Source organism: Glossina fuscipes, unplaced genomic scaffold (assembly GCF_014805625.2).
Source record: "Glossina fuscipes isolate IAEA_lab_2018 unplaced genomic scaffold, Yale_Gfus_2 111, whole genome shotgun sequence".
In the NCBI taxonomy this organism is placed as follows: Eukaryota; Metazoa; Arthropoda; class Insecta; order Diptera; family Glossinidae; genus Glossina; species Glossina fuscipes.
In genome coordinates, this window is record NW_023998454.1 from 2,639,556 (window position 1) to 2,664,192 (window position 24,637).

At 34.4% G+C, this 24,637-nt stretch overlaps 4 protein-coding genes and 1 pseudogene across 8 annotated transcripts; 2 read left to right on the forward strand and 3 right to left on the reverse strand.

Annotated features, from left to right (window-relative positions):
- LOC119639045 (cell division cycle protein 23 homolog) lies at positions 1-622 on the reverse strand. Its single transcript, XM_038036215.1, has 2 exons — positions 544-622; positions 1-507 (listed from the first exon to the last, which is right to left on the reverse strand). Exons 1-2 carry the CDS (start codon positions 562-564, stop codon positions 1-3), a joined length of 528 nt encoding a protein of 175 aa, XP_037892143.1. The 5' UTR covers positions 565-622.
- A 2,451-nt stretch (positions 623-3,073) lies between these two features.
- Positions 3,074-8,327, reverse strand: LOC119639046 (annotated as a pseudogene).
- A 6,115-nt stretch (positions 8,328-14,442) lies between these two features.
- On the forward strand, positions 14,443-15,362 carry LOC119639047 (histidine protein methyltransferase 1 homolog). Its single transcript, XM_038036217.1, has 3 exons — positions 14,443-14,528; positions 14,583-14,997; positions 15,078-15,362. The coding sequence occupies exons 1-3, from the start codon at positions 14,443-14,445 to the stop codon at positions 15,360-15,362; spliced, it is 786 nt and encodes a 261-aa protein (XP_037892145.1).
- Positions 15,363-16,397: 1,035 nt separating this feature from the next.
- Positions 16,398-21,134, forward strand: LOC119638931 (putative tricarboxylate transport protein, mitochondrial). 3 transcript variants are annotated; one of them, XM_038036049.1, is made up of 4 exons: positions 16,398-16,595; positions 19,557-19,949; positions 20,032-20,255; positions 20,315-21,134. In XM_038036049.1, the coding sequence occupies exons 2-4, from the start codon at positions 19,621-19,623 to the stop codon at positions 20,716-20,718; spliced, it is 957 nt and encodes a 318-aa protein (XP_037891977.1). In that variant the 5' UTR covers positions 16,398-16,595; positions 19,557-19,620; the 3' UTR covers positions 20,719-21,134. The 3 variants fall into 3 exon arrangements, with proteins under 3 accessions (XP_037891977.1, XP_037891979.1, XP_037891978.1); XM_038036051.1 differs by lacking the exon at positions 16,398-16,595 and adding an exon at positions 18,614-18,738; XM_038036050.1 differs by lacking the exon at positions 16,398-16,595 and having other exon boundaries at positions 18,775-19,949.
- On the reverse strand, positions 20,907-23,095 carry LOC119638930 (8-oxo-dGDP phosphatase NUDT18). 3 transcript variants are annotated; one of them, XM_038036047.1, is made up of 4 exons: positions 22,641-23,095; positions 22,371-22,513; positions 22,011-22,287; positions 20,907-21,946 (listed from the first exon to the last, which is right to left on the reverse strand). In XM_038036047.1, the coding sequence occupies exons 3-4, from the start codon at positions 22,282-22,284 to the stop codon at positions 21,174-21,176; spliced, it is 1,047 nt and encodes a 348-aa protein (XP_037891975.1). In that variant the 5' UTR covers positions 22,285-22,287; positions 22,371-22,513; positions 22,641-23,095; the 3' UTR covers positions 20,907-21,173. The 3 variants fall into 3 exon arrangements, with proteins under 3 accessions (XP_037891975.1, XP_037891974.1, XP_037891976.1); XM_038036046.1 differs by having other exon boundaries at positions 22,361-22,513; XM_038036048.1 differs by having other exon boundaries at positions 22,011-22,390.
- Positions 23,096-24,637: the final 1,542 nt, after the last annotated feature.

The following is a 24,637-nucleotide window of genomic DNA, read 5'->3' on the forward strand; positions in this document are numbered from 1 at the left end:
TTATTTAATATAAAAGGAATTGTTATTGGTTTCCTGATTGTTTGCGATTCTTTTTCGTTGACTTGGTCGCTTTTGCTCTTCTATCACAACACCGTATAAATACATGTCGTAATCGTCTAGATTATTTCGTGAATGCTCTGCCCGCAAAGTAACCAAAATCTCACCCAGGTCTTTAAAGTGACCTGAGTCATTTAGATTCAATTGATCCGTGGTCGAATCCAACCGTCGTTTCTCCATTGCCATATAAGTGGCATAAAGATGAAGGAATCTGGGAACTGGAGAGCTAGCATTCCGCACTAAATGAGCAGCTTTATCATATTCACGTACATCAAAGTAACTTTTAGCCAGAAAATAATTATCATATTCTTTCGGTGCTATGCCTTCCAGCATTTTAATACCGAAATTATCTTTTTCATCCTCGCCGTCAATATCCACGTCCGCAAGGCCGTGGCACATTTCAGCTAACCATTTGACGCTGTAATCTAAACCACGTTTCTGACATTCCACTATACTCTGTCTTAACTCTCTTTTAGCGTCGAGTACGTTAAAGAAGTCATCCTCCATTATTTAACAAGTTTTAAATCTCTAGGAAAAATCTGGAAAAAGGAAAATAATTAATACATAACTATAAAGAGCGAGTTATTAAGCGCTGCTTGCTCGAAACCGAACTGTCATGTTGATCACCTCATATTAAAATTTCCGCTATACTTCTTAAGAAGCAGCTGAGAAAAAGTCGAATATAAAAGTTGAAGACGATGAAGGGAGTGGAGAGGTGGGATAATGCTAATATTGTATTAAGTCAATGGGTTCTTCCTCAGGATGATTCAAAGCAATTTTTATGTCAACAGACCGAAACAAACCGTTTTAAAATCTCGAAATACTTGGCAACATTTAAACATCGGGCATTCGACTTTCAATGTTCCAATGATGTTTCGTAAAAATCGCTTGTTGTCATTAAACCCAATATTGAATTTTAGGTCACCCAATGAACTCTGTGAGACACCTAATAGCAATTTATTATTATTATTACAAACCGAGACTACAACACCTGAATTAGGGGACCAATAACCCAAAACTCAAGGTATTACCAAAAATATAACCAAAAGCATCCGTCTAGTTGGAGCTTATAGCAATAAACACTTTTTCAACCGCTTTGATTTGTCATTGGGAAAATCAAACTGGCCTTTCCTGTTGCTGTATATTAATTTATACAATTTTTATTTAAATATAAATAGTTTTATTTATGCTTTATTAGCTTTATTATATATTTAAAATAGATTTATTAATATATATAAAAATATATATAAAAGAAATTGTTATTCTTTTTAATGATTTCCTGATTGTTTCCGATTCTTTTTCCTTGACTTTGTCGCTTTTGCTCTTCTATCACCTCCTCTACATTTACCATTTAAGTTGTTAAGTTGTTAAGTTGGGCTTTTAACCATTTAACGGAGCTGCCATTTTTAGACTATTTTTTGCAAGAAACTCTTTTCTTTGCCTTTTAACAGGGAAGTTGGCGAGGGTTTCGTTTAAAAATTATGGCGGTCTAATTTTAGGCTAACTTGTAAAATTGAAGAAATTAAGAAATTTTATATGGAAACAGATTTATTAATAAAAAATAAAGAAACATTAGATACTAAATAAATTGTAGAATTTGTAAAATTGAAGAAATTAAGAAATTTTATATGAAAACGTACATTTATTAATAAAAAACATTAGTTACTAACATTAGTTACTAAATATCCCAAAGTTTTCCTTTGTTCTGCCGACGGCTTTGCATTTAACAGAATCGAATCCCTTTGGTCTGTTACTTAACAGAATCGAATCCCTTTTGTCGATTAAGTTGGGCCTTTAACTTAGCTGATTGGCGTTAACATTTTTGTTAAGTTGGGCATTTAACCATTTATTTATTAAAAGCGACTCTGTGCTTTCAACAGGGAATTTAACCATTTATTTATGGCGCCTACCACGATACTCAAGGGTGGAAAACCGTGCTTATATGCTTAATGTATCTTTCTCCGTTATAAAATTCATTTAATGTACAAAGCAGTTGTAGGAATTGAAAAATTGCGAAAAAAATGAAAGAAAAGAAACTCAAAAATATTAATTGAGTGAAAAATTGAGAAAATTTAAAAATATTTCAAATAAAAAGAGCGTTTGTATATAAAATCATTATCTTAGATCTATTTTCATCATAAAACTCCATAACACTGTATATGACAGGGAATTGAAAAGATCGCCCAGTCAAAATAATAATGTTGAATAACGTTTAATAAGGTTTCGATGTTTAACTCTGCTTATATTTGACATGCTTAAGAATGTTGAATAATGCTTAATAATGTTTAATTAGGTTTTGGTATTGAGATACAAAAGCATATTACAAACAGGAAATGTTGCGTAAATTTATTTAAATATATAAATATAATGTTTAGGCGGTAGAGGAGTTGAAGAGATTTTCCAAGAAGTGTTAGAAAGAAACCACGAGATGAATTATTTTTATTATTTTAAGTTATAGCCTCTCTCTCTCTCTCTCTCTCTGTCAGTATATTCTTTTTACGGACAATTTGTTTATTCATTTACTCATTATCTCCATTATTTACTTATATATCCTGTTCGAAAAATGTAAAAACAATGGTATCGCCAAAAATGCAATAATGCAATAATTTTATTTATTTACATTTTATAATTATAATTTTATTTGTTTAGTTATATTTTAAATCACGACGACAGATTTTATTAATGTGGATTCGTTTGTTTGCTATCGGCTTCCAATGCAATACTTCACGTGTTACTCTTGTTACATCGTTTTGCCTCGTTTGCCTTTTCCCCATCCCATAAAGAACAACAAATGGATTTATATTTGTCATACTTTCGATGGAATCGATGTGTTCGTCTGGTTTGCCCCTTTGTCTTTCTTAAAGTCAGAATTGACTTATCCATGCGTCATACGTTTTGTCCGTCAATACAACCAAGCCTCCTAAACCGCGGTGACCTATATTCTCAGCTGACTGTATGAAATCTCTACAACCCTTTACGCTTTTGCGACATATTTTTCTCGGTTATTCAAATGTATTTATATTATCTGCTGCCCGTAAACGAATATTACGCAGTAATTACGTGCATTAAGATCACGCATCGATTTAATATCACGTTTGTGGCTAATGGCCAAAAGATGTAAGGTTTCTAACTTGCGACCATCCTATTTTAGATCAGGTAACAAAATGAAACCGGTTTCTGGGTCGGGATCCTCATAAACAATGCGCTCCACTTCTTGTATACCCACTTGAAATAAAACAAATAAAATGTAAAAAATGAAACTAGGATCAGTAATATTATTATCAACAATTTTCAACGATATAATAAAAACTTATAAAGGATAAAAATTGGCGCGTCTAATTAGAAACAAGTAAGGAAATGAAAAGATGCCCTTTTATAAACCGTCACTGTTTTTGAAAAAAAGGGAACAATATTCGATAATATTGTATTTTCTGTTTTTGCAGAATTATTTTTGTGGTAATTTATATTGTGTATTTGTTGTAGTTTATTAGCAACGAACAAGGAAAGGGCGTTCTCTGTTCTGGTTGTATGTCGTTGCGGCGTTGTAAGCAGAATATTCCTTAGTCTGTTTCGGCCATTTTCAAGCACTTTTGCAAAAAAGCAAGCGATATCTTCTTTTTTATGAATTAGAGAATGTGTCCGTAGATACTATACAGCTGGGCACACTAACATGATTAGGCGCATTCCGAATTTCAAACTGGCCAAGAAATGATTTACTTATGGAGTCTTTGAAGCTTGCATTTGAGCGTTGTAAAGGTAATGAAAATTAAATTTTAATAGCAGTCAATTTTTCCTATTTTTGTACACCTGAAATACTTACTACATTACCCACAGCATATACATTCAAATTTTTGGAGATTTATGTGCTGTAGTTTATGAGTAACGAGCGAAAGAGGAGGTATTCTTAGCTTAGATGCTACTGTCTGTAAGTGTGTTCTTCGACCACTTTTGCTTATTTTCAACACTATTTTGCGTGCAAGAACTTCCAATGTTTCTGCTAAATCCGAAGCCGATAGATTCATTTTTGCGGTTAGGAGAATGTTTAGATTTTGCGCAGATGGTCATGCTTAAATCGAAGTAGTATTTAATGCTGATTAAGAATATGTATACTTTGTGAGATCTCTGAAGTATAAATCAGGATTAAGCAAAGGAAAGTCTACAGCCACGAACCGTTTGTAAAAGTTGCGTGGATTATGTCCACCTATCTATTTTTACCGATAACTTTGCTACTTTATAAAATTTTAATTAGCTACGAGGATCTCAGAGTTATTATGGAAATCGAACAAAAGCTTGGATCAAGAAAAGTCAAAAAAATCAAATTAATGGAAGAACACGAAATATGTAAAATAAAAGCGTCGTATACAGCATAAAAGCCAATCCCACAGTCTGGAATGAAATATAAATAAGGCATATTAATATACCGTAAAAAAAGGCCTCAATACAAAGTCAGTTGAATATAGGTATACTCAGAGGTGCAGCTCTACTGCTGAACATTGCGATAAAAACAAGATACACCCGTTTTAATGATGCCACCTTTCTACTTTTCACGGCAGCGGGAAAATCTAAATTTCAATGATTGAAACTAGCGTTTGGATGAGAGAAACCAATAGGTCGGCCCTTAGATACCATACACTATCTCGCCTAGTACAGTTATTCACTCCTTTCCGTGATAATATAGTAAAAGTTACACATTATTTCCACGTAAAAGCATAGTTTTTCATGATAACCCGCATATTTTCCGGCCTTTTGTCTTATACAAAGTAGACTTATTCATGCCAATTAAGTATATCAAAATACTCTTACTCAGCAATTTTTGTCACGAAATATTGAAAATTGTAAGTTTTCTATATAACGACTTTTCAAAAAAAAGGAGTAGTCGAAAAGTTGTCCAATCCAAATCGTTTTCAATAGACTGGGCCAGAATAAGTCAGTATACCGAGTGTTATCAAAATATCTCAAAAACTGCGATTATACGTTGAACACTAAAATACATGAGTATGCGGGCAGGCCAGCTTAGACAGAAAATGATTCTGAATCTTAAGATTGTCTGGATGTCACGTATATCTATCTGCACGCATACGCTGTACAACAAATGGTGTACGACATAAATGCATAAACGGCATGGGCTGCATATATATTTTTATTTTATGTATTGAAAACTTACCTCCAATGAGTGTTGGCTAGTGCTTATGTAGGGCAATGTAATCTCTTCGTAAAGTTCGGGGGATTCACTTATTATTATGAATTTCTGGCAAACGGTATATTTTTCAATGTGCTTTTGTGAAGCAGGATAAATTACAGTAGTTTTTACACCTATAAAATCAGCAAAGGTAAAAAACGAAAATTTTCATTAACATGCACGTCGTAAACAAACCACTGAGTTCAACTGGAGGAACGCATTGATAACTCTCATAAATGTCGTCAATGAATTCTGTTTGAACTTTTAAATCGCTGCAAAAATATGACATCAGAGAAGTGTCTTTTACATTGTTCTCGCAATTTTTTTCTAATAATTGTTTTTCAGATTGGTCTGATTCAGTAGCAACCTCGCTTTCGCGAAAGGCTTGTTTCTCAAATATAACTACGGCTTTATCAGTGTCATGCGTGATATTAGCCTCTGTTTCCCGCTGAAAATCAGAAGCAAGCCTGTTTCTACACTTTACTTCACTAGCGATAGCGTTGTGATGCCTTCCGCTAATCTTAAGGTACCTGGCGTATATCACAATCAGCTGTGTTTTTTTCCAATAAATGTTTGGTGTAGGTTTTATTTTACAAATATTTATTCGAAGGGGATGATTTTGGTCCTTACACTCAAAGTTCTCAAAGTTTTTCCAAAAATCATATAAGAACAGTAACGTATTTATTGATACCTATCCTTATCAAATCAAACAATGGGATGTTTTCACTTCAGTTGTCCTAAGTGAAGGCGATACCCGTAAGGCAATGATAATAATGATACATCTAAAGATCTCTTTCTCTCCGCATCCTAAAGCGATTTCTTCGTACATAATCAAATATTGTTCGCTCTGTTACACATTTTAATGTTCGGTAAAGTTCAGTTGGACTTAACGGCTGATACGGCACTAGTAACATGTCACTTAACCTGAGTAAATGTAAAAAGCTTTCATTTGCTAGGTATAATCTATTGCCTTTGCAATATGTTATTGACAACTACGAGCGGGGTCTTGTGCAGCTTGTAGTTTATCGATCCGTTTTCTTACTGGATTCCAAGCTGCGATATCACATTAACGCATGCGTTAATATGGCGAAGACATTATTGAGTTTAATTAAAGATTGTACTAAGCAATTTAAACACTCATGTGTTAACAAACGTCTACTTACTTTGCTCGTGTATTAGAACTGTATTCGAACTGTACGGTCACCAGCCTACAAGTCATACATAATAAAAAACAATTTTTTTTGCTGGTCGTAAATTATATATAATAATTATATAATAATAATAATTCGGTTCCAAACTTGAACTAATTGTAAACATGACTTAAGTTCGCCTTCAAAATGATTAAAGGCTATGTAAACTCGTCAGTTCTGACGAATTATGTTCGGTCAGTTCTGACGAGGTTTTGATCGCCAATTAGCAATTAGTGGTCATACTTTGCTATTATTTATTTATTCTTGTATATTTACATAAGTGTTATCATCCCTCCCCTTCTCGCGTTTCGTACCGTATTATTCCTAAAGACACATGCATATTATTCTCCTTTAATCTTAGCAGAATATGGATCATATTAAATCTTTTTTGTTTTCTTCTTCTTCTTTAATTAACCGTCCATTACTGGATATAACTGATCACATTATTTTTTTTTTTAAATTTCATGATATTATTGCGTACTAAGTTATGTTATTAACTAAAATTCAAAAATCTCCTCGGTTCCTTGCCTTTGGTTATAGGAATATAAGTTGTTCTGGCATCATTACCAAGGACTTCTGCTGTGTGTCTCTAATACAAATTTTTGAAGCAGCGTTTATCTTTTGCGTCAATACTGTACAGACCTTTGGCGATGTCTATTATTTTATTGCGCTTGTTAAACGCTTTTTCGTAAGCTATGAAACAAAGAAAAACGTCTTTATACACATCTCTAAAGTTCTGAACTAGAACCTGAATGCAGAATAAAGCTACGCAGTTGCCCTTGCCTTTCTGGAAACCAAACTGACTACGGCCAAGTGGCGATTCGCCTTTGCGGAATTATACTTAGGAATATTTTCAGAACATTATTCATAATCGTGACAAACCCTGTCATTGTTTCTCTTTGGAATTGTAATGAATGATGATTTTAATCAATCATCAGAGTAAATGCCTGCATCGTAGATCTCATTAAATAGTTTATGCAGGATGCGTAGATCATCATCATTTATTACCTTTATAACCTCTGCCGGTATTCCATCGTTACCCACGGACTTGTTGTTTTTGGTAATTTTTGTAGCTTTTCTTATTGTTAATCAACATTCGGAAAGTCTACAGATCTGGCATCATCTGGAAATAATTACCGAAGATAATCTTCTTTTTTTTTCTATCCCGGTGACTATTTCGTTACCAGACCACAATTTTCTAATTGCTTGAATGCCTGAGCCTATCGTTTATTCCAAATACAAAATTATTTTTCATTTTTTTTCCTTTGAGGTTTTCACATTGATTTGTATCGAAGAGGTGGGGTTTTCAGCTGATGCCCATTTTAATTTAATCCTTGCCGCTAGAAAATTATGATCTGACGCGGTACATTTGCTTCCAGTAACGTATTGGCTTTTTTAAAAGATGTTCCAAATCTTTGATTAATCAAAATGTGATTTATTTGATTTCGGACTAGTTTCCATGTGTATGACTGGACAAAGCACTGCGCACATTCCTTAATCCCAACTCAAAATTGTCGACAATTTCAGGTAGAAGTTCATATCCAACTTTAGCGTTGAAATCTCCCGTTATTAGAGTAAGGAACGAATTATCCAATGCATTTTTTGTGCTTCTTAGAAACACTAATACCTCCTCTACGTCTATGTTGCTTTGTATTATTACAAGAACAGTGCAATAGGGCTGTGTTATGAAATTTTCCTGCTTCATGTAAGCTTCGAACGTTCCACGTGATAATATTTGGCATATGTTTGGTTTTACATCCGGGAATTCTTAGCACACTCACATCACCGGAAATTGAGTTCGCGAGTTTCAGAAAACATCGTTTACTCCGCTGTCGCCTCATTACCTCACCGGAATGGGCGAGCGTACCAATAGCTACGCTATCCCTGACGTCGCTAGGCATAGATGGTCCAAATTTTGTAGGATTAATATTTGTATGAAATGGCTATCATATTATGGGTTAACTTCCACCACCACATATTAAAACATAGGCTTTTCTGCGCTACAAAGGATCAATTTTGTGAAAATTCTTATCAAACTAGGAGCGAAAAAAAGGCTGAGACGGTCCAAATTTGGTATAACTAATTTTCCTATGTTAAATTTCAACGTGAAGCATTGAAAATTATATCTTTTTATCATATGAAATTCATTTCTCGTTATATAAGAGGGGGTTCAAAAATGTCCCCAGCTGGTCCAAAGAAAACGGCTGCATAATGTATAGAAGCAATGCGTCCCAGTTGAATTCGAAAGGAAAACAGCTGGAGAATGTAATAGAAATAAAGGCATATTTGTCATGCGCGTATTTATGGGGGAAAGGGCCCAAAAGCAACCTTATATAGTGTAAGTTTAATCATTTGCATAGGGTAGGATCCAAAAATAGGCGCTCTTGGCATCCTTGCACTTACTAAGCGTTCTCATCGCGACAAGGTGAGAATCCGTCGAGAATGTTTTTCTTTTTCTTGTTTTGATATCAGTTGAATTTTGATATATAACTAATAAGTTTGTATATAAGTGAATAAATACATAAAATTTGAAAGCAATAAACGAGCAGAAAAGAAATTATGTTCGTCGTCTGTCGGTTGTGTTGTCAGCCAATGCTGCTATTGTTTGCGTACAGCATCTCTAAAGTAGTTAAGCAATTCTTAATTCAAGAACATAAATCGACAATTACGTCTTATGCGGATGAATGTAATATTGTCCATAGAAGAACTTGAGAGGGGCCTTGAAGATTCCTTCATTCAGTTTTCTAAACATCTTGATGAACTTTAGTGCATTAACATGCTGCGACGCAATCCCGATATAAAAAATATATAGGATTTGATTATTTCTACGAAGACTCTCCGTATAAGGCCCTACTTTGGAAAAGTGGTTATACAAAAAAAACATCTTCATTTTTAATTTAATTTATTTTTTTGAGATAAACCATCCGCGCTTTAGCATACTAAATAAATGCGAACAACTTGAGTGGGGGAGGCGATTCTTTATACATCCTCCCGTATCAAGTTTCTTACAAAAAATAAGTCCTTCTATAGCAAAGGGGTTGATACTAAAGTTATATTTAAACAATATAGATCTCGCCATATAAGGAATTTCATTGGAATTAAGATTTTGCCTGGCAAGGACGTATAATTTTTGATATTTTATGATGAAGATATGTAAAGAATTATATTAGGCGAGCCAGTGCAGGATGGTGGGTAATGGTGAGCTTTTCTAAGCAATAAAGTTTTTACTTGCTAAAATCAATATTTCGTTTCCTTGTTTTTACATTTAATACAATTAAGTTTGATCGAAAGCATAGGAATGTGGATGTTGAGTCAATTCGACTTGAATACCAAAACTGAAAAATTTCATTTTATTTTAAACAAACTTTTTTCAAAACAATTTTTTCATGCGCATTCCGTTTTTAAAATAATGTTATGAAATTCCGCTTTTCTAAGCTAGGTCTAGTACCACTGGGTCGCAGATATTGTTTTGAAATTCTTTTATTTGCAATTATTTTCCTTAACAGTAGGATTACTCACAATATATTTTGGCAGTACTCTCAGCTCAAATGTTCTTGTCCGACTCACTCTGCCTTCCGCAAACGGTCTATTTATATTCTTACAAACATATTCATAGCTTCATTTTTAATCCGTTAACCTGTCTTGTCTGTAATCATTTTCCTCGGCTGGCAGCTGCATGACGCGCCCGCGAATGTGCACTTGGCTTTTTACCTCTCTGGGGAATTTATGATTTGGGAAAATTTAATTACACGGAATAAGCTCGATTTAGGATTTCCGTAAAAATACAATTTCCGTAGATTTTTTTACTGCACTTAGCACAACTGTCTTACTTCTATTTCCCTTCCATAATACTTGAACTTGGCAATTGAACCGTTTTCAATGTTCCGTATGTTAGATACAGGCGCTAAGGCATTTAGGGCTTAATGATAACAATCGCCTAGTTCGGGGCCAATTGTAAAATAAATTCTTTTCTTTGGATTTTTGCTTGAAAGAAACAAAACGCAAGCAGTGATTGCTGCTAATTCTAAGATTTTGTAGAATATATGAAAAGGCCATCTGCAGAATCCTACTTTGGTACTATATTTTCGCATCATTTGATCATCGTACTTAGTATTATCAAAAAAATTTATAGGTTCCTGGAGATATTTCGTATTTATTTCAATTTTACACTTAGATGCTTTGAGCTCAATAACAGAACTTTTCGTTGGCCTTAGCTTTATAAACTTCTTTTCTATTTGGCTGCAGCAATATTTCGTACACAACCTGAAATACTTGCTTGTAACATGCGCGTTAGCCATAATTTGACAGCAAGTTTATCTGAGAACAATTGCTCCTTGACTGTTGAGCCTGCGCTATGTTTATAACAAGTCTGGCTGTTCTCAATAAATTTTTCCCACAGTTTTGGAATCAAGGCATACTTGTCTATTTTCAATCATTCACTCCCTTCACGTTTCTGATCGAAGCATATAAATTAAGGTATTACTCTGAACTTACCTCTGCATATTGTTTGGGAGAGAAGGGAGAGAAATCTGTCAATACGCTGTCTTTCTATGCTTCCCACAATGTAGAAATTTCTTCACTATTAGATCAATCTGTAGCGTCTAAATCACATTCGGTTTCAAAACTAACAAGTTTGTGGGCAAGTGTTTAATAAAAATTCCTATGCACACGAATTAGATGATATCTATTTTGATCAACGACGTCTATTGGCGAAAATGATAGAATAATGTGGCATATCAAGATACATGAAGATTAAATTCAATAATTTTGCCCTTTCTCTATATATTATTATTATTATTATAATTTTAGACTAATGAAATAAATTCTTAACCTAAAAAAAAGACATTGAGCACTAGCAGCACAGGCTATCGGCTCTAATCTTCTCTATATATAATAACAATTTTCCATATAGTATTATTGAGTTATATAGAGTACACAGACACTAATCACGGAACGCTTAAAACTGCATTTTTGAGATTCACTGCATCTGTTGTTTGATTTAAAGTAATCTGCTGCCGAAGCCCATCAAACATTTTTAGAAGCTTATGGTGATGTTGCTCCATCATATCCCGATTGTCAATTTTGGTTTCACTGGTTCAAAAGGGGTGGTTTTGACGTTAATGGCAAAGAATGGCCTGCAGGAGTAAAAAAATTTGAAGACATGTAAGAGTAAGAGGGCTTTAAAGTCTCAAAAAGCTTTCAAACAGCTTAGCAGTTGATGAATCAATTGTTTCTTGACGTTTGCGTACAAATGCCTTTTCGAACAATTTCAACATTGCGGTTTCGTTACTTGCCAGGCATAAAAGAAGAGTTTTCTGTGGCGTGTTGTAACTTATGATGAAAATTGGGTCTACTACAACATCCAAACGCTACGACAAGCGCAAAAAGCCATGGATTAGTCCAGAAGAGCCATCTACATCGGCACCAAAGCGAAATATGGCCATACACTTCTGCTGTGCATATGGTAGGATCAGCAAGGAGTAGTGTATTAAGGCCTGCTAAACCGATTGAAACTGTTGTTGAAGGTTTCCACCGACGGCAACTGACCAAATTGGGTGGTGTCTTGTTGCAAAAAAGACTAGCAAAAGGGGCTAACAGACGCAAAGTCATCCTCTTGCATAACACCGCTTAGCCACATTTTACAAGAATTGCCAAAGATACACGGATGTATTCAAAGAATCATCGAAGCTTGTCAGACTCAATGATCTAGCAACACGAATAGTAGACGATCTTTCGATTGATGAATGAGACAAACGTGTCTATTCGATCGAGAGACCTGCAGTCATTCAATTAAAGGCTGTGAAGGCCGTTTTATACGATTTTGTAGAGGTAGATGGTAATCAACCTAAATTTTAGATAATTGGGAAATGAGAATTTTAAAAAAGCATCAATGACGGAGTGGGTACGGGCTCTACGTTTAGCGCTATAAATAAAACATACTTTGCATCATATTTAAATAATACCTTGGGCACCCAAAAAAGACTTCAATACAATAGTTAACATGCGTCATTAGGAGGGAATGCACAACGGTCTGTTTAACTTTTAGAGGCAGATGTAATTTAGATTGCACTATTTTCGGAAAGTAAAATAACCTTAGGAGGAACATTGTCAATGTGAGAGCCAAAGTTGAGTTTGCGATCCAGGGTTACCCCGAGACATTGCATCGAATCTACAAGATCAATTTAATACCCGGTATCCATAACGGACTGCGTGGTGGAGATAAGATGTCTTGAGATGCAGCCAGGCCGAAAGCCGAACCGAACATCATGCATTGCATTACTGTTATTCAAAAATGAATCAAGTTATTCCTTCATAATTAAGCTCCGTAACCTTGGGGACATATGAACTTCAGGTGAAGGCGTCAGCAGACAAATTTTACTACTAGCAAGAAGAAGGTGAAGAAGAGTAATATGTCTATTCTAGATTAAATTTTGGAGTAATATTCGCATTGTTCAGATACTTAATATCATAAGAAAACATTTTGAAAAGGCTTTATACTATAATATTCTTACGAGAATTGCATATGTGCTGATTTAAGTTTTCATAAAAACTGGTCAATTTTTGAAGAAATAAAATTAAAAAGGAAGGAAAAACCAAAGATACAGTCACGACGCTTTACTTGTCTCATGCAGATGACGACTAGCGAAAAGATTAACAACAATTACCAGAAATTTAGCTAAAGAAGAGCTTAACACAAATAGGGTCACTAATTTATAAAACAAGACAGTTATGGGGAGTAAAACGTTGCAAATATAAGTTCCTGTAAATAATTTGTAAATAGATCTCCCAAGAGTAGTATATAAATTCAATACTATTCTAAAAACCGCAATTCGGCGGTACGAACTCAATTTCGAAAGGAGCTGAATAAATAACCTAAAATCACGAAAGACATTTTATGTTGCAATATAATACACGGAATGTTCGCCGCAAACTAATATTGACGTTTACATTTTAAATGACTTTGGTTAACAAACGATGTTTTCAATTTTAAGATCGCTGATTATATATCGGCCGCCAAATAACGAGCCGATGGCTATACAATGTTAGTGCACTTGTTAAAAAGCGCGGTGTACGTAGGCGTATTCAGTTTCTGATATTATTACCATCAAAATTTCCAGTCCACGATCTTTGTAAATACCATCAGAAATAGAGCTTTAAAGCTCTAACAAATGCAAAGTCTATTTTTTACTACAATTGAAATGATCGTACTGCGAGTAGTGTCCTAAATCTAGCTTTCATCAATACAATTATTGTGTTCCTTAACTAGAAGGGTTTCGATCGGTAAAAGTCAACAGTCTCCCATTTTATTTCTAAGTTGCAACAATTCTGTGTAAAAAATAGAAAATTTCATTTCCCGCAAATTCTTAATCGACGGCCTACATGACGTGACGTGAGTGTACCATCCGACTTGTCATCAATTCGAAGGACTTTGCAATCTGAGACCAAATCTTTTAGAATCAGCTTTACCAGGCTTTCTCACCAAATCCATGGTGGAACCCATCCCTGTCAATGCTCTTTCGCAAATATCGAAACGTAAAGAAAAAAATTGGTAAATATGCAAATACCACCAACTGCTTTGAGTGTATGAAAACAGATTGAATTATTTTCAATTCCTCTTATTAATTTTAATAACACGCCCTCTAGCTTATACGAATTGGCATATCTTGTATACAACTCGGTAAGAGAATGCTGCTGCCCGTTGCGACGGAATCAAGTACGACATGGTTAGAGCACTTTCTGCGGGAAGCTTGGCCGTCTTAGTCTATGCAATTAACCATTTGTTCTTATTCCTAAAGCGAATAAAGCCTTAAATGTTTTAAACAAGTTTAGGACGCAACCAAATGGTTGTTTATAAATTGATAAAAACCGGAGCGCAACGAAATCAGTGCAAAAATGTGTGTGCTGTACGTATTCCTTTCTGGAAATCTTTTTCGCTAATGTTTCAGCCTTTTTCATTTTCATTCATATTCTTGCGTAGCTTTTTTTTTTTCTTGTCCCCAATTATTAAAAACAAACATGTTCAAGTTTGATGTTCGGGTTGACGAGTGTGATAAAGATGATAATTTTAATGACACTTTCTATCAAAAAGATTCTCGAAGTTAGTAATAATAGCGTTGTTTGGTTGAAAAATTTCAATAAATCCACATTTCCTGCAGCTTGTACCAAGAGGAAACTTCCTCACTTAATTGCCACGAAGCCACAGAAATTTTACCTTCGCAATCTATTCTGGACAATGTCGACGTCTATCGTCTGCAACGTCATACTAAAATATTGAAGAATGTTTGTATATCACATTTAAGCGGCGGTTTTTTATTAGGGGACATAAGCAATGCCTCTAAGTCAGATATTAAGAAAGCCCACGACCAACATTCTGATTTAGTGCCAGGCGTTTATGAGGGTGGTGCAAAGATCTGGGAGTATACTGATGACATTTTAAATTTTATGGCTGAAATGTACTCTCAAGATTGGTGGACGCCCAAAAGAGTACTTGACTTGGGCTGCGGTGCTGGTTTAGTGGACATTTACGCCTACAAACAAGGGGCTCGTGTCGATTTTCAAGATTGTGTATGTGTAAGGTTACATATTGATATTAAAAGACTATTAATTGAAAATTTCTTTCTACTCATTTGTGCAATAAAGATGTTTTGCAGGTTATTACTATACCTAATCTATTGATCAACATCACCGAGCAAATACCGTTAGAGCAAGTCTTCGACAATGTGAAATTTTATTCAGGTAATTGGAGCGAATCGACAGAGTCCTGCAAAGGCTCCTATATTTATGATGTTATTTTAACCAGCGAAACTATATACAATCCCAGAAATCAAGATAAACTGTTACGTTGCCTAAAAGATAAATCAAAACTGAACGGCGTCGATATTTTGGCTGCGAAAACTCAGTTGGTGGAGAACTCCATCAATTCGAAGCACTATTAAACGCAGAAAAATGTTTCAACTATCAGATTGTATGAGATAGAGCAGGATGCTAATCGATCCGAGCATATTATGCAGAAAAGGGGAGCCCTGTGTAGGAAGGGATCTTATCTTATCTTATCTTTCTTCATTTTTCATTTATTTTAAGATAAAACTGTTGAGCATAAGAGGTCCGACCATAGCCGAATATGATGTTCCTACTTGTTTTTCATATAAGGAGATGAATGCCATATAATATATTATTAAATTACGAACTTTAAGCGGCTCTATGGAGAAGCCAAGTTTTTCATCCCCTGAAATGTACAATTTTATGTTTGATTTCATAGCGGATAACAATCTAATGGACTCGAAGCAGGCTAAGCTCTGAAAGGAAATAATTGTACATAATGTATGCTTAGTATCCTTCACATAACATCAAAGAAGATTGGAAATTGGAAATTAATCAATTACTGACGAAATATCCAACGGAGTATTTTTAGTACACTATGCGAAGGATGGTCATTACTTAGCTAGTATGTGCATCTAGAAGATCAGCAAAATGGTGTGAGTGACTTTGTGTTCTGCTTACGTTTATCAATTAAACGATCACCTTTAAAAATCTTGCTTTTAGTGCCCAATATAGCAACACATCACTCATAAATCTGTGCATGAATGTACACACTAAACACAATTTGCCTACGTATAGATGGAAACAAAGAAAGAGAGAGTATCACGTCATACATACAATCAGCCAGTAACTAAATATAAGAAATAGGTGTTAAAAACCAGAAAACCCATAACCAGCTCTCCTTCCGATTATGACGATGTCGATCATCATATCTAAAGCTTAGAGTATTATATTAGACAGAATAGCTAGCCAACGAAAGTGTAATTGTATGCGAGAGAAAATTATTGAAAAAAAAATGTTTTTTTTTTGATTATTGTTGCTATTGCCGTTCGGGTTCAAATGTTTAATATAGACGACTTTGCTGGCTCTGCTTGCCTCTCCACAAAATGCTTTACAATATTTTTCACTTTCAGGTTTAATTTGAATGAATCTTTTTGAACGTCACAGTTGCTTCTTAGACGTCGGCCTCGCAAGACCGCAATTTCCAATAAATATCCAATAATAAATCGTGACCATACATACATTCCGATCAAATTAAATCAACAGAATATGTATTAAAACGAATTTTGACCGCACAGTTTAATCTATAAAAGAAAATACATAAAGCGATTTTGTAACAAAGAGAAAACGTAAGAATTGTAAAAAATATGAAATTTTATATAATTCATATCTGTGTGACTTCAAATGTGCTTGTATATACAATATTGTCGACGATACAAGATAATGACGATCGTGCCTGGACTGGATAGAAAGACGTGTATGTTAGTTAGAAAAGAGAAAATTGGCAATTTATGAATTTTCTCTTTTGTTTCTAGTTACGCTCAATCGATGTGCGGGTCGTTTCTCTTAAGTACACTATGAATTATTTAAATTTCAATTTAATTAAAACTATATAAGCATGAAAGCACTTGAATTAAAGAACAGTTGCTACCTAAGCGGTTTGATAATGTTTCTTAATCGGTTTCAAGTGATTACGTTTCAAATATTACATAAATTCTGTTTAATCAGTAAATAACGATAAAGCAAATATTGCTTCTACGCAACACGACGCCAGCACTATACTAACATATTCTGCATTCTGGGAGTCTAAAAGATAGTTAATGTGCATGCTTTAAATCAGGAGTCGACAAACTTTCATAATAAAAGAACACAGAGGGAAGAATATTTTAAAGAATCGTTCACCCAAAGTCTCTTTTTATGAAAATAACTCTCGTCTTGCATTCCTGTTTTGTCAATTTGTGTTTATTAGCTACAGCCGTCGATAGAATATATTCAGACTAAGATCGTTTGGGGAGCCACAATATTAATTGAAACTGAATTTCGATCTGGCAAAGATTATACATATATTTACAATGAGACGATATTTATTAAGAGCTCCTCTCTATATTCTTTTATGGCATCCTTATGAGGCTGACTAATGAAGCGATTCCCCTTTTCCCATGAATTAAACCGAGACACAGGCATTCGATTATAGGATCGTCGAACAAGTGTACTGTCAACGGCTTAACATAACCTTGATGGAAGAAAGAAAAAAATATAGAGTAAGTCAGCGGATGAATTTTATGTTTGCGGAACACTTACTTGAGAATTCTTCTGCAATCGCTTTTTAGTCAACGGAGTTGTCTATACTCGATATCACTAGTACGATAAGGTTTGGTTACTTTTGAATTTTTGCACTTTTTCAAGATTTTAAGACCTCAAAACGACAAATTCGGGAAATGAAATAAAAAACATATATAGACAAACCATGTTATTGTGTGATGACATGTTTTCTCTATTTAACCAGCCATGGCAGAACCTTATCAAATAACGAGCTCATGGTGAAGTAATTTATTCATTTAAAAGTTTAAGTTACTAAAGTCCTACCAAATTTCTCTTTCTTTTTCGCGAAATAAGCGGTTCCTCTACAACAAACTTCAATTTTTATGCCTAAAATTTTTGGGATTAGTTCTTTCAGTCACTTCATATACAAAGGAAAAAAAGATCATTAATTTTTGGCGGGAGAACTTTGTTTCTTAAAAAAAAAAAAAGAAAAGCTTGCTGACTAACCGTCCAAAGAAGGGAGGAAAAAACTATTCGGATGAGAGGAACCTGCTGACAAAAAAGGAAAATGTAATTCTGATATATCTTCTGTTCAGCTGAGAGTACAAATTGTCTTCACCAATAGTGTAGTGAATAGTCTATCTTTGTGCCATTCATCTATTTCAACCTCCAAACTTTGTCTTCAAGAGCAATATTTCGTCGGAGAGATTTTATTGCTGAAAACGTTTCTACTTCTTCTTGGCCCCAGCGAGACCAATCCATTTATTCACCCACAATGATCCACAAGGGCTAACAATTTTTTTCTTTCTTCTACAATTATTGAATTTTTAATTTAGAGCTTAGTCTTTGAATTTAAAATTTTTTTTTAATAATTCGGCGACCTGTGATGAAAATAAAAAAGCGCAAATGTTATGCTTATTTAAGTAATTCTGAGGTCCTTTGGGTTAGAGCTTATAAAGCATGCAATGAAAAAAAGTAATCGCAAGTCTTTTCGTTTTATTAATTTTTCGAGAAACATAAAATATATAAATGTCAATATAAAAGGAAAATTAAAAAAAAAAACCAAAATAAAAATAAAGCTTTTTTACATAAGGAAGAATTTAATTCAAATTTTCTTAATCATCTCCAAGATAAGGAAAATATAAACGAGGCTTGCATTGAATCGAATTTAGCGGTTTTTTTAAATTACTTTCACGTAAATTAACGACTCGTACAATTGTTTGCATGAACGTGAGTATAAACGGGCAATTATAATATTAGCGACTAAAAAATTTATATTAATTAAAAGTAGTCAAGCAATAATTCATAATTTGTGTTTTAAAAGCTTCGTACAAGCTTGTCTCGGTAACCGTATGCAAAAAAGTCTGACATGTGGACAATTTTCATACTTTCCACTCATTGCATTCTTATAACTTAAAAAAAAAAAAGCATTTAAACTGCTACTTAGCTAATTAATTCTTGTACAAGAAGTCAAGGGCCGTGCGCATTTAATAAGTACCGTCATTTATGTACATGTCGCGCATCTTATTTCATTCTATGTACGTCGATTTTGCACAATTCCAAAATAATACCGTCAATATTTAGCTTGCATTAATCCTTTAAAATGTCATCTTTGCCATTGTCGTTTCGTAAAAGATCTAAGATATTTCAAGGGGATATTTAAGGGACTGTACGCATCGCTCTATTTAAAAGAAAAAAGAGTTAACAGGTTCTCAAGCAAGTCGACTGAGAACGCGTAGAGAAAGGTTTAGGCAATTCGTAGATACATGGACTCATGTCATAGCTGGATTAACATTGTGTCACGAGCTGGTGAAGCAAAAATGCAGACTACATGCAACTGATTTCTCATTGAGAATGCATTAAACGCCTTTCATTTTTTTTGTACCGTATTGAAAATATGGAAATTGAAGGTTATCTAGAACTCGTTAACATTAGTCAAACAAAATTCTAGACCACGATGACGAACTTTAAAAAAAACAGATTTGAATTTAATAATATCTCCATCAGTTTATATATCTGTATTTGTATTTGTGGATTTATCTAAACAGATATCCAAATTGTTGTCGGACCTTTTGTAATTAAATGTCATAAGTTCTTGTCCTGGCGAGGAAAATGGATGGTCCCTGCATTAAAGCTTTTGTAAATCCTTTCGGTCAACGTCCATGGATGACACGAGAAGGTGCTGCTGCTGCACCCTCCGGCGGTAGTAAAGGCTTAAAGGGCATTATAGCCGGTGGCATTACCGGTGGCCTCGAAATCTTAATCACCTATCCGACGGAATATGTTAAGACACACTTGCAATTAGACGAGAAAGGTGCCGCTAAGAAATACACTGGTGTTATTGATTGTGTTAAAAAGACCGTTCAACAACGTGGCTTCTTTGGCCTATACAGAGGTTTAAGTGTTCTATTATATGGCAGTATACCGAAGTCCGCGTGTAGGTTTGTAGCTTTCGAAATATCTATCTATAATATGAACATAAGAATGACTTAAAATTCAATCCAATCGTTCTTTTTCATCAAGATTTGGCGCTTTCGAACAGATCAAATATTTTTTGGTTGACGAAAATAATCAGTTAAGCAGTGCAAGCAAATTGTTAGCTGGTTTGGGTGCGGGCGTTTGCGAAGCCATTGTTGCTGTAACGCCCATGGAGACTATTAAAGTGAAATTTATTAATGATCAACGTAGCGAGAATCCTAAATTCAAGGGATTCTTTCATGGAGTTGGTACCATTGTTAAAACAGAAGGTAATATGACCCTTACAAGTTACTATATATCTCGATTTGTATCTTTATATATTTTACAGGCTTTGGTGGTATTTATAAGGGTTTGACGCCTACTATTTTGAAGCAGGGTTCTAATCAGGCAATACGTTTCTTTGTTATGGAAACTCTGAAAGATTTATATAAACGTGGAGATTCAGAGAAGAAAGTGCCAACCCTTTTGGTAGGTGTGTTTGGTGTTGTAGCTGGGGCTGCTTCAGTATTCGGCAATACACCGTTAGATGTAGTGAAGACACGCATGCAAGGCTTGGAAGCGGCAAAGTACAAAGGTACGGTGGATTGTATAGTAAAAATTTGGCAAAAGGAAGGTCCATTCGCCTTTTATAAGGGGACTGTGCCTCGTCTGGGGCGCGTATGCCTTGATGTAGCCATAACCTTTATGATTTATGATAGCTTTATGGAATTATTTAATAAAATTTGGAAATAACCAATCATTTTGATTGATTAGCCAATTATTTGGTTAACAGCAGGACAGAAATTTGATCGCATAAAAACTTTACCTTTCCGCTCGTTTAATTCGTATAGGTAGACATCCGTAAATCAGAATCATTATTCCATTTACCAGTCTTGCATGATAGATTTTGTCTTGCGCATTATATTTACATCTACATTTTCTAAAAATGAATGTATGTGGCATTACAAATCAATTTTAATATATGTGAATTATTTTCCGTCTAGTTAAAGATCTAAATTTTTTTTTTTTTTTTTTTGTGTACATATATCAATCAATATTTTTGTTTAATTATTTATAAATTTTTAAATCACAATTTTTTTGCTTTTTTTATATTTTATCTAATATAATAAAATGTGTACCTTACTGAAAACTGGTGGCGACATAAAAAAGATATGGGTTTTATTTAATGCAGTAAAGTGCGAAGAAAATTATTTTATAACATTGAGGGGTATGGTCGAGTGTTTACTAGAGAGTATTTGTCCTAATTTATCTTCCAGAGTTTTACTTAATTCATGCCAAGTGCATTTGCCAATAAGGGAGACCTCCTCAAGAGCTGGCCTAAACACTACTAGGACATTTAGGCAAATACCATCTGTAGTGTGAGGTTTAGGTGAAGCCTGATGTTCGATGCTAAGAATGCCGTGGGGCCTGTGTTGTGGTAACTCAGCTCCAAAAAGCTCAATCATGAATTTACGTAGCGTTGAATGCAAACTACGCTGCGGATGCACTTCGACCGTAGGGAAATGATGTACATTTTTTTCACTCACAAGTACATTTAAAGCATTTGTAGCACGCTTCCGTATTACCGCTACCACACGTAAATAGTTTTTGTGATGAGCATACCTTGTGGGCAAAGTTTCTGGATGCCAAAGTTGCGATGACGTACCGTCATTACGATGCTTATAAGCTTTACCGATTTCGATGAGGTTTAATATATCGTGAGCTCGCAACGGCAGTTGTGTAATATCTGCTACCCACTTAGCCTGAAGAGATTCTTTGTCCGCCTGCGCGATAGTTTTTAGAGAGCCACCGGTTACGAGACCCGTTAAAACGAAACGAAACCACGAACCCCCTGCAGCTTCTACAGCTAAAACAGTGTTCATCTCAACGTTTAAACCAGTTTCTTCGTATACTTCTCGTATTGCAGCTTCGCATATATTTTCACCTATTTCCATTCGGCCAGCTGGGAGATACCATTTTCCTAAGCATAAACACAAAAAGCACACATTATGCTACCATCATTAAGAACATTCGATTATGGTTACCGGCACAAGATTTTTTAGCTTCCTGCATGGCCAGAACTTCATCGTTGTCATTAATCAACACACATGCCACAATATATGTAACCGTTTTTCCTAGAACTGGTATAAAATCCGAAGCAGCAGTTGGTTGTATGCCCTGTGCCTCCGCGGTGGCGTTTTGCTCTTCCAATGAAAAGTCGCATAACTCTTGCGTTATGTCACCCAAGTCCTGCCCGGCTATAACACTAAGCAATTTTTGTTCAATTGTTGGTAAAGAATTCATTTGAGTTTGCGGCATACTCTTTTGCAAATAAAACAAGAACGGAAAGAGGAAGAGCTTATACGACTAGAGATTGTATTGAAAAATCGCTTACTTCACCTTACTTTAGGGTAGGCACAAATGTCTGCGAATTAGTCCATTGGTTATTGTAGATAAAAAAGCATGTTACTGTTAATTTAAAAAATCTATAAAGCCGAAGTTATTCTAAAGTATACTATAACTTTTATCTCAGAAGCGTTGCACAAAGCTGGAAAAATTTAAGTTCACTTTAAAATCTAAGTAAAGTAGTTATTGACGCATTACATTTATACTTAAGCAAAGCAAATGAAAAGTTCACTAACAAAAGAAATTCCAAGATTAAATAATTCTCTTACTTGATTGTTGAACTGGGCTGTTAAATGGTTTAGAAAATGAAGAGTTCTTCTGGATTTGAATCCATCTTTTGTTATACTTTTTCTATGATTTTTGTTAACGAATAATTCTTAAAAACACTCTGGAATGCTGTTTACCTAGGCTAAGCCAATTTGTGTAAATTTAACAAACTATTATAAAGTCACTTAGGAATGCCGTTGTTCCACTCAAATAGTTTTGTTATCGTATCGACAGCATTTACGTTTCACAAAAAAATTTTCTTGTACTTGAATGAACGAGTAAAACATAAATGAATGAATCCGATTTTTATGATTGTTTTGAAGATTTTAGAGAAAAAAAAAATTAATTTAAGTTTCGATAAAACTAGAGTCTCTTGCGACACGCACGATTGAACGTTGCAGCAAGACTGCTTTCAAGCGTTTGCCACCCAATAAACACGACCTGTAATGCATAATGATGTGTAGCGTATAATAGCTCAGTATAGAGGGAGCAAGTTGTAAGTTGTTTGTGTTTTAAGTGTCGGTTACCAGTTAAAAAGAGAACATCTCCATGCGCAAATAGACGTATATGTATATATGCCGACCACAATTGTTACTAGTAATGTGCTATGTCGTGTTTGCTATTTTGGAATAGTTAGAAAGATGAACAACAGCAATAAACAGGTAGTTCACCATTACCAATTGAAAACAATACCAGTTTGACTGGTTTGACTTGATGGTCTAATTCGATTCTGGGATACCCATCATTTAAGCCAAATATTCGATATTCTAATAAGAATTTAATACAACAATAAATACGTCGTTACTTAGTACCAGCAAAAATTAAAAAATGGACTGAATGAAGTCCATAAAACTGTCATTACAGACATAGATATGCTCAAACTCAAAAATTGTTTTAAATATTTAATATGGCAATAAGAATATATAGATAGAGCATAGATATCCTCAACCTCCATTATTTGAAATATCTAATATGGCAATAAGAAAAAACAAAAATTTGTCCTCTTTCTCCAACTGGCTAAGTAATTTGAAAACCGACTCTTTGGAAAACCGTCACTGAATTCATTAAAGCAGTTTAACGCTTTTGTTAAATCTTATATCAAAATTTTCTATCTACTTTGCATCCATGAGATCCATCTTGTAATCTATAGAAACGTACGAAGAACCAACGGAAATTTAATTAAAGAATATTTGCCCTACTATTTGTCCATGTCACACTTACGGGTTAGGAAATTTTACCAGAAAAACCAACTTTTTTTTAGATTATACTCTATGGCTGCAATCAAATTAAATTTGAAGGTTAGTGAAATTGGGCTGTAGATCTGACGAAAATGACAAAAAAAAAGTTCAATAAAATCGAAAGAATACACAATTATAACAAAAATGTAGGCAATTTGGGAGCATGTAAATATGATTTTTAGTTTGATCTACGCGGTGAAAAAAATTCGTTATATAGCATACGATCTGATATATTCGTGCTACCTTGCAATCAAATGTTACAAAAGTATTAGTGGTTCTGTTTTGCTCACGACAATTATAAAGAACACCAATAATTTTTTAAATGGAATTTGAAATTATCTTTTCATAGCTTTCATCTGCATTTTCATGTATACAATAAAGAATTTAACAAAAACCGTGTTAGCACAAGATGTCAATTTTTTTGCTTTTTTAATTAAATGATTAAAAACAGTCTTGAAAGTTTTATTAACTTACACGTTACCACTTACTTATAGCGCAATAAATCAGTGGTCTGATCTACCATTTTGTTAATGCCTAACCGCATCTTGTCGAAGTCAAACTCTCATCTTTAATTCAAGTAATCGGGGGTACGAAAAACTTAACAAGAAGTCGTTCAGATGATTAAAACGTAAGTTTACAATGCTCTGTATTTACGATAAATCTGAGTTTAATATAAAAAAAATGAAGAGCATGTGCATTTTAAGCAGAAAACTTAGATGCAAAAGAGCTCATCCTGTAGTTTGATTAGAGCTACTGCTGCT